General features: G+C 42.5%; 1 protein-coding gene across 1 annotated transcript in view; it reads left to right on the top strand.

Moving 5' to 3' along the window:
* tyms (thymidylate synthetase) overlaps nt 1-10154 on the top strand; it is a 42793-nt gene that overhangs the window by 29355 nt on the left and 3284 nt on the right. The window contains exon 6 of the mRNA XM_068031710.1: nt 5104-5175. Within this exon, the coding sequence (XP_067887811.1) occupies nt 5104-5175 (72 nt within the window). The remainder of the gene's footprint in view (nt 1-5103; nt 5176-10154) is intronic.

Raw genomic sequence — 10154 nt, 5'->3', positions numbered from 1 at the left:
GCAGCAAGACCTGGACAACATCCAGGCTTGGGCTGATAAGTGGCAAGTAACATTCTCACCACAAGTGCCAAGCAACGAGCATCTCAAACACAAGAGAAACTAACCATCTTCCCTTGATGTTCAATGGCATTATCATTGTTGAATCCCATGCTATCAACATCTTGGGGTCACCATTGACCAGAAACTGAACTGGACCAGCCACATAAATATGGCTACAAGAGCAGGTGAAGACTGGGAATTCTGTGGCAAGAAACTCTCCACCTGTGTTCACAGTGCCTGTCCACCATCTACAAGGCCAAGTCAGGAGTGTGGTGGAATACTGTCCACTTGCCTGGGTGGGTGCAGCTCCAACAACACTTGAAGCTCGACACCATCCAGGACGAAGCAGCTCACTTCGCTGGCACCCCTTTCACCACCAACGCACAGTGGCAGCAGTGTGTACTATATACAAGATGCAATGCACCAAAGCTCCTTCGAGTAAGACAGCACCTTCCAAACCTGCGACTTCTACAACCTAGGACACGGGCAGCAGATACATGCGAACACCACCTGCAAATTCCCCTCCAAGTCGCACACCTTCCTGACGTGAGGCACGTCTGCCAGCTTTCCCGTCAGTGGTAAAATGGCATGGCGGGGGAAAGATGCTGGGCATGTACCTGATGCCTTCCTGTGCTATTTTGCCAGCCTTCCCGCTCCCAGCCTGTCGTCAAGGGGCTGGTAAAATTCCAGCCACAGAGTCCAAAGCAGGAAATATAAATCAAATTCAAATGTTTTACAGAAAGTGAAATAACGATTGGGAAATACAGATGGGATTAATGGAGAGAGGTAAGCGATTAGACTAAGTTTTTAAAAATATTTTTATTTTCAGAAAATTTTCCAACGCTTTCTTAGAGAATGAGACTCCACACTTCAGGGCCTGGGAGTGTTCAGACATTGGCAGTCCCTCAAATCGAGGACGACATCTACCCAGGGTTGGGCCTTTGTGCCATGGGTCGTCTTGTGACTAAGCAGGCGGATTTCCGACCCACAGATCTTTGGGTGCATGGGGCAGGATAACCCCTGAGGTAGTAGGATCCGGAGTGCAGGATTTGCTTCCTTTTCTTCCCTTCTCTGCCTCATCATTAAGGCATTGGGACTCAAAGCGTGATGCAGCTTGGTGGACAAGTTGTCACCATTCTGAGTGATTGGTAGCAAATACCTCCCAATCCTTAAGGTCAATACAGCCGTGTTTCGACGAGTCTTTCATAGTGTCTTTGAAGCGTTATCTTTGTCCTCCCCAGACCGTTGGTCATTTCAGAGTTGAGAACAAGATCGGGCAGGGGAGATGATTTTCAGCCAAGCAGGCGCAGTGGCCAGTCGATTAGAATTTATTTGGCAGGGGTTTTGCCTGAATGCTTGTGATCTGGCTTCAAGAAGGACACTAGCATTTGTTTGATGGTCCTCCCATTGAATCCAGATGATGTGGCAGAGCTATTGCTGATGGAATTTCTCTAGCGCTTGTGTGTCACTGCAGTACAGGAGCGTGGTGACAACAACTGCTCTGTATTGGAAGACTTTTGTTGATCTACGGAGGTCTTTGTTGTCAAACATTCACTGCCGTAATTTGTAGAAGTCTGAATTGGCAGAGCTGATCCAGTGTTGAATCTCCTCATCAATGGTGGTCTTTTGAGAGGTAACTGCCAAGGTAGGAGAAGTGCTCAACATATTCCAGAGTGTGTCCTTCAATATGTGTGGGAGGTGAAATATTTGGAGGACCAGGTGTGGGTTAATATGAGTTTTGTTTTGGCAATGTTCAAGGGCAGGCTGAGTTTCTTCTGTGCAGAATTGAAGAGATTGAGGGTGGCTTGCAGATCTGGTACAGAATGGGCAACAACATTGCAGTCATCTGCAAACTAGCTGATGTATATCTGGTGGTAAGTTTAGTTTTGACATGGAGGCAACTGAGGTTAAAGACCTTCCATACAGATGGTATTTAATACAGAAGGCTGTATTAGCCACTGTCGGGTAGATTGTGAATAGGATGGGGCTACCACACCGCCTTGCTTAACCCCAGTCTAGATTTTGAAGGCGTCTATTTCAGATCACCCACTCCAAATGGTTGTAATCACGTCATGAAGCAATTTCAGGATTGTGATGAAGTTTCTTGGAGATCCAAATCATTGGAGCATAATCCACAGAGCCTCACAATTTACTGAGTCAAATGCTTTGATCAGGCTGATGAATGCAATGAAGAGTTCCTAATGTTGTTCTTGACATTTTTCTTGGATTTCTCTGGCAACAAAACCACATTGTGTCTCTGGGAGAATTTCCTCAGCCACAGGTATAGGCAGGTCAGGAGAATGCATGTCAGGATTTTCCCTGCTATGGACAAGAGGGAAATACCTCCACAGTTTCACAACATGATTTATCTCCCTCCTTGAAGATAGGTACAGTTGTTGCATTCCTGAAGTCAGGGGGGAGTTCTTTTACCTCACAAATCCATAGGATGAGTGCATGGAGTCCTGATGTGAGCAAAAGTCTGCCAGTTTTGAAGACGTCAGCTGGAATACCATTGGGGCCACAGGCTTTGTTGTTTTTCATTTGTTTGATTGCTTGTTGCGGATCTCCCATCGATGGTTGTTCACCTATGGATTCTACCACAGGGCACTGGGGGATAGCCTGGAGGGTGTCAGCTGCCGCTGTGGATTCACAGTTGCGGAGGAGTTCAAAATATTATTTCCAGCATTTACAGATGGCATTGTCATCTTTAAGAAGAGGAATGCCATCCTATGAATGAAGGGGGTTTTGTCCACTTGACCTAGGTGTGTAGCTGGCCCTGGTGCCTTCAAAAAATCTTCATGTGTCATGATGGATGATTGTGCTGTTGGATCTCTCGGGCTCTCTTCCCACCACACGTCCTTTATCTTCTGGATCTGTTTTTGGGCGTCAGCTTTGTGCTGTTGGTATACTGCCTTCTTGACTTGCGACCTTGGGTTGTTCTGTCAGGCAATGAAGACTGCTAGTTTTTGTCCAAGCGATCACATATTACAGCATTTTTGTCGAACCAGTCTTTGTGATGGTGATGTCCATACCCAATGGTCTGGGCACTAGAGTCTAGTATAGCTGACTTTATTTGATCCCACTGTTCTGGAATTGAGATGTATGTGTGAAGTTTTTCCAGATTGGTCGTGAGCTACATTTGGAATTTCTCTCTTTGGTTGAGCTTTTTTTAGGGCTGGGACATTGATCTTCCTCTTGGTCTTTTGGGCCTTGCAATGTTTTGGTGCTAGGTAGATGTTCATTACTGATTTGAACAAGCCGGTGATCTGTCCAGCAGGCATCAGTCGCCCGCGTTGATCAATTGATGCAGACATCACTTTGGATCTTTGACCCGGACAATGATATAATCCAGGAGTTGCCAATTCTTTGATCTAGGATGTCTCCAGATGGTTTTATGTTTATCCTTCTGGCAGAAGAGGGTGTTTGTTATAATGACACCATACTGAGCACACTTGTTAGCAGTCGAAAGCCAGTTGCATTGCCTTTTCCCACCCCATTTTTTTCCAATGGTTCTTCTCCAGACTTTGGAGTCACAGCCAGCCCTGGCATTAAAGTTCCCCAGAAGGATGATTTTTTTTCTTTTGTCATGGCAGTGAGGATTCAAGGTCAATAGAACTTTTTCTTAACACCTTCATCAGAGTCACTGGTCAGGACATGAGCACTGATGACCGCATATTAGTTATGCCTAAGCTATAAGTGAAGTATCATGACTTTTGTTTGTGGTTGAGGAGTTGTGGCAAAGCCAACTCTGTGGACGCAATGTTGCTGTCGGCCTTTCCTTTCCAGTAGAAGTTGTATCTGCCTGCTTGGTCCTTCAACTGCCCCTCCCCAGGAAGGCGGGTCTCATTGAGGGTAACTATGTTAGTTTGGAGTCTTGATAGCTCGTGTGATATGATTGCAGTTCTTCTTTCCAGACGATCACTCTTGAGATTGTCTGAGTGTTCGAACATTCCAAGTTGTAAAAGTTGGAGTTTTCTTTCTTTGACCCCAAAATTAATGATCCTGCTGGGTGTGCTTTCCCAGCCAAGAGAAAGTGGGACAGCCTATTTTTAGGGCACCTTTTCTATCCCCCTCCCCATTGGGGTCAGCAGAGAGTATCCTGGAGAGGACTGCTCAGTCACATGCTGCTGCCTGAGGACAGTCCCTGTCCCGACACAGTTGTCCAACAACCTTCATGCATCTGTTGCCTGTGTGCAGATTCTTGAGTAGGGACTTGCAGGTCGAAAGAGCAAGCATCTGTCAGCAAACTCTGGATTTCCACGTTTAATTGTACATTGCATACTCGAAGTTGCTGTCAGATTTCCATTATAATGGTGCATGCTTATGGCCTCGCAGTTAACTCTCATTGTAATTTCTGGGCCACTCCTTCCTAAAAATGGAATTCTGCAAAAGAAACAGTATTTTCTTTTTAGATTAGCTGTTTGGCACCTTCCTAATGCTGTGCATAACATTTTAGCTTCTTGGGTAAGAAAAGTGAATTTGATATTTAAGTAATTTAGCAACAGAAATATAATGTGAAATAGTGTTTTTTTTAATTGCTCACCCACTGATAGCTGTATTGCTAACATCTTTGATTTATATAAGAGTTTGTGTTAATCTGCAATTACTGCATTTTTCTCCTGCCTACTTTGGTTACAGAGTATTGAAACTCACTGCAGCTTTTGTTTTGCACAACACGATATCATAGTATCTTTGGCTTGGTAGCACAAGTTTGTTTTAAATCTTCTGTTACTCTATCTTATGCAAAGTCTAAATTTTTCTCCTCCATTATCATTTCCGGTGGTAATATTGACTTTGGCAAAACATGTTCTGTTTTCTGGTAACTGCTGAGGGAAGAGTGAAGTAACTTTGCGTGGTCGTTTAGTGGAGGTACAATCACCATAAAAAGGCAGTGGTCAGTTTGGCCAGTATCCGACCACTGGTCTGTCTTCTCCATAACCAGGTTAATGACTTTTCCATAAGGTTTGGCAAATGTAACAAAATTCCTTGACTAGATAACCTGCAGTGACAAATGCTCCACAGGTGCTTAGATAGACTTCTAATGACAGTTTTCTCTCCTTCCAGCCTGGTGATTTTGTACACACATTGGGTGATGCTCATATTTACAAGAACCATATTGAGGCATTGAAGATTCAGGTAAATGCACTTTCAATGAGCTGAAGTAAACATAATTCTGTCCCTATTTGCAAGTTCTTCCAAGTACAGAGTGCTTCATCTGTAAATCGCAAGGGTATAGGGTGCAAAGTGGAATGGCTATCTGGAAAGGAATGTTCAATTTCATAACCATGTTAACACTGCAAACTGAAAAACAGAATAATTATTCCAGCAATTTCTCTCTTCTATACATTTGATTTAAAAAAATCTCTACTGCTGGATTGTCAAATTCAACCTTTGGCTACAGAAAACGAGCGTGAATTCTAATCAATTTTTAGATGGGTCTCCTGCACTGTTATCTTGGAGTGCCTGTGATGGTTTCCCTACTGTAAGTGGCCCTCCCAAATACAAATACCAAGGGCTTCTGCTTTGGGTGTAATCAGGAATTTGCAACCAAATTGCGCTGATTAACAATATGGTTCGTGTTTCCGCAAAAAATTATTTGTATAATCGCGAACTTAACTTCTGTGAGCCAGTGCAACCTGGCAGCATAATAGAACATAATCGTCTCTTTTTTTTTTCCATTAATAAGTTCCTTGATGCATTTGAGTGGTAACCTGATGCAGTTTTATTACAGCTAAAAATGGGTTTATCAAAAATAAGCAATTTTAATAAGGGTTCCAATCTTCTATGTGTGAGTAACCTGAAATTACTGAATGATTTCATGAAAAAGCTTTACTGAACCACTTAATTCATTAGTACACTTGTAAGTTTTTCATAATAAATGTTAAATGAAAGAAAAACTTCTAAAACAAGCCTGCACAATTTGAAGAGCCTTCCCCAACTGGCAGAACCTCACAATTTTGAGTGGGGGTGTGGCTAGTCTGTGGGTGGGGCCTCATTCAGGCAAATTGAATCTTGAACCAGCATAAAAAGTTGCAGAAAAAACGAACATGAGTTTTTATGGGCATACCAAACGTGTGTTTGACGTTCCTCGATCTTTTGGGCTGGTTCGATTGCACTGGAATAATAAGAAATAGAAGCAGAAGTAGGCCATACAGCCCCTCATCCGGTCCATCATTCATTAAGATTATCCACATTAGTCACAATACCGTAGAGGAAAAATTCTTGGAGTGTATACGGCATGGTTTTCTGGACCAATACATTGAGGAACCAACTAAAAAACAGGCTATCCTAGACTGGGTATTGTGTAATGAGAGAGGAATATTTGACAATGTAGTGGCACGAGACCCCTTGGGGACGAGCGACCATAATATGATAGAATTCTTCACCAAGATGGAGAGTGACCTACTTGATTCTGAGACTAGGGTTCTGAATCTTAAAGGAAACTACGACGTTATGAGGCGCGAGTTGGCCATGACGGATTGGGAAATGTTACTTAAAGGGATGACGGTGGATAGGCAATGGCAAACATTTAAAGAGCGCATGGATGAACTGCAACAATTGATTATCCCTGTCTGGCACAAAAGTAAAAAGGGAAAGGTAGCCAAACCATGGCTTACAAGGGAATTTAGAGATAGCATTAGATCCAAGGAAGAGGCATATAAATCTGCCAGGAAAAACATCAGACATGAGGATTGGGAGCAGTTTAGAATTCAGCACAGGAGGACCAAGGGATTGATTTAAGAAGGGGAAAACAGAGTACTAGAGCAAGCTTGCAGAGAACATAAAAACTGACTGTAAAAGTTTCTATAGGTATGTGAAGAGAAAAAGATAGGTGTAGACAAATGATGGTCCCTTACAGTCAAACGGGGGAATTTATTATGGGGAATAAAGAAATGGCTGACAAACTAAATGCATACTTTGGTTCAGGCTTCACAAAGGAGGGCACAAATATCATACCAGAAATGTTGGGGAACGCTGGGCTTAGTGAGAGAGGAACTGAAAGAAATCAGTATTAGTAGAGAAATAGTGTTGGGGAAATTGATGGGATTGAAGGCTGATAAATCCCCAGGGCCTAATGGTATGCATCCCAGAGTACTTGAAGTGGCCCTAGAAATAGTGGATGCATTGGTGGTCATCTTCCAAGATTCTATAGACTCTGGAACAGTTCCTACAGATTGGAGGGTAGCTAATGTAACCCCACTATTTAAAAAGGGAGATAGAGGGAAAACAGGGAATTATAGACCAGTCAGCCTGACGTCAGTGTTGGGGAAAATTCTAGAGTCCATTATCAAAGATTTTGCAGCAGAGCACAGGGAGAACAGTGGTAGAATCGAGCAGAGTCAGCATGGATTTACGAAAGGGAAATCATGCTAGACAAATCTACTAGAATTCTTCGAGGATGTAACTAGTAGAGTTGATGAGGGGGAGCCAGTGGATGTGGTTTGTTTGGACTTTCAGAAGGCTTTCAACAAAGTCCCACATGAGATTAGCATGTAAAATTAGCATGTGCACTTTTGGTCTCCTTATCTGAGGAAGGATGTTTTTGCTATAGAGGGAATGCAGCGAAGGTTTACCAGACTGATTCCTGGGATGGTGGGACTGATGTATGAGGAGAGATTGAGTCAGTTAGGGTTATATTCCCTGGAGTTCAGAAGAGTGAGGGGGGATCTCATAGAAACCTATAAAATTCTAACAGGACTTGACAAGGTAGATGCAGGAAGGATGTTCCCGATGGTGGGGGAGTCCAGAACCAGGGATCATAGTCTAAGGATACGGGGTAAACCTTTCAGGACTGAGATGAGGAGAAATTCCTTGACCTGGAGAGTGGTGAGCCTGTGGAATTCACTACCACAGAAAGCAGTTGAGGCCAAAACATTGTATGTTTTCAAGAAGGAGTTAGATATACCCCTTGGGTCTAAAGGGATCAAATAGTATGGAGCGAAAGCCAGAACAGGTTACTGAGTTGGATGATCAGCCATGATCATAATGAATGGCGGAGCAGGCTTGAAGGGCCGAATGGCCTACTCCTCCTATTTTCTATGTCTATGTTTACATCAACTCTGCTTTCCTGCCACACCCCCATATCACTATTCCTTTTGTACCCAAAAGTCTGCTGACTTGAGTGACTGAGCATCTACAGCTCGCTGGGGTAGAGAATCCCAAAGGTCCACAACTCTCTGAGCGAAGAAATTACATATTATCTTAGTCTTAAATGGTCGACCCAATATCCTGAGACCATGGCCCCTAACTTTAAACTCTCCAGCCAGGAGAAACTATCTTTCAGCATCTACCCTGTGAAGCCCTCTAAGAATTTGTGTTTCAGTGAGGTGGAAAACTATGAGGAACAAATGAAATTTCTACCCCTGTTGTCCAGTGAACTATTGCCACTATTGATTTTTTTAATGTGCAATTTGTAGGATCGGATTAGCACTAATATGGCTCACTAAGTATCCTGAACTGCTTCCGTGTGTACCTGTTTCATAACTCTTTCAATGCCTAGGCTCATTGCATACATCATTGAATGATGATCCAAACCTTCTCAAGTAGTCCATAATATGGGATTAGTGTAGGATTAGTATAAATGGGTGGTTGATGGTCGGCACAGACTCGGTGGGCCGAAGGGCCTGTTTCAGTGCTGTATCTCTAATCTAATCATCTAATCTAATCATTAGATTCCTTTTTATCACTTTTTTCCAGGACCTATTTGATGAGCTTTTTAAAATGGTGGTTTATGCACACTTTGTGCAGATCAGATGACAAAACATGCAAGCGTTCCCAGCATGCGCAACTCTAATTTTTAATCCAAATGGATTCCAGTCCACTGAGCTGAAAGCACTAATCCCTGTCAGTAGTTACGGTAAAAGATGTACCCAAATCTGTCACATTCACAGTCGAATTTCGTATAGAACTGAAATCCAGTCATATCACAAGAAACGAGGGATTAAAAACTTCAATAATCTGACTAATCTTGAGTTGGAATTGAAGGCGCTTCCATTTTAAATGAATTCGAAGATATTACTGCATATTCTTGGTTTGAACAAGTTTTTTAATAAAATATTTAATTAGCCAATAATGTGAATTAAACAATGTTAATGTTTTTTTTAAATCTCTAACAGATTTGAATTAACCAACTTCAAATTAAGAGGAGTAGACTGTGTATTTGTGGCACTTCAGTGTTTAATCCCAAATGGATCTGAGTGCATGAGCATTGAGAGATATTTTGAAGCTGATTAATGTCAATACAGAAATTAAATTCTGTCATGGGCTTTCTCGATTGACTGTTTAATTTGAAGCAGATGATTGGGAGAAATCCATTGAAATTTGATTCTTAAGTATGTAACGAGAAGGCAGTTCAAGTCTGTTCTTTCCACAGATCACGCACACTTTGTCAATTCCGCACAGTATCCTATGGGTGACTGAAGTCAAACAAATTATGTTCTTATAACTTTGGATTCGGGTATTTTTACCAGGTTTTTGGGAACCACATTTTGTCATTCAGTCCTTTTTTTTGTGTGGATGTGAAAATTAAATCAATGGCAGCCAACCGACCCCAAACTAAGCCTTAAAGGCTCCCCCTAACCCTTGAAGGGAACTGAAGTTAAGCTTAAGGAAATTAATCCATACTTGTTTCATTGTACAGGTGTCTCATCTATAGTCTCAAAAGCACGCTAACTATGATGTTTCATTGTGTCTATCATCTAACTTTATAAATTTATGTTAAGCAGGTATATTTTAACTTTATATAAAGATATTTTATATTCTACCTCCTCTCCAGATCTCTAAGAAACATTGACTTCTTAACTGTTTCATTCCACAATTGTCAGGCACCAAAATGTCCCCCTCAAAGAAATATTATTCACGTGTGTCAATGATGGATATCAAAGGGATATTCAACCATGAAAGTTAAAGGATAATCAGGAACTTGAACTCTACCCACTTGTATCTTCCACCCCACCCTCCTGACTCCCTCACCCTCCTCCCAACCACCCCCTCCCAACTAGCCTCACCTGTACTGCCTCTCCCATCCCTTACTTTGTCCCCCCAAGTACTCCCACCCTGTACTTCCCCCTCCCGTCTCTACCCTCTCCCCACCGCCGCTGCCTTAACCGTCCCCC

Source organism: Heterodontus francisci, chromosome 5 (genome assembly GCF_036365525.1).
Source record: "Heterodontus francisci isolate sHetFra1 chromosome 5, sHetFra1.hap1, whole genome shotgun sequence".
Taxonomy (NCBI): Eukaryota; Metazoa; Chordata; class Chondrichthyes; order Heterodontiformes; family Heterodontidae; genus Heterodontus; species Heterodontus francisci.
This window is presented reverse-complemented; position numbering and strand designations above follow the sequence as displayed.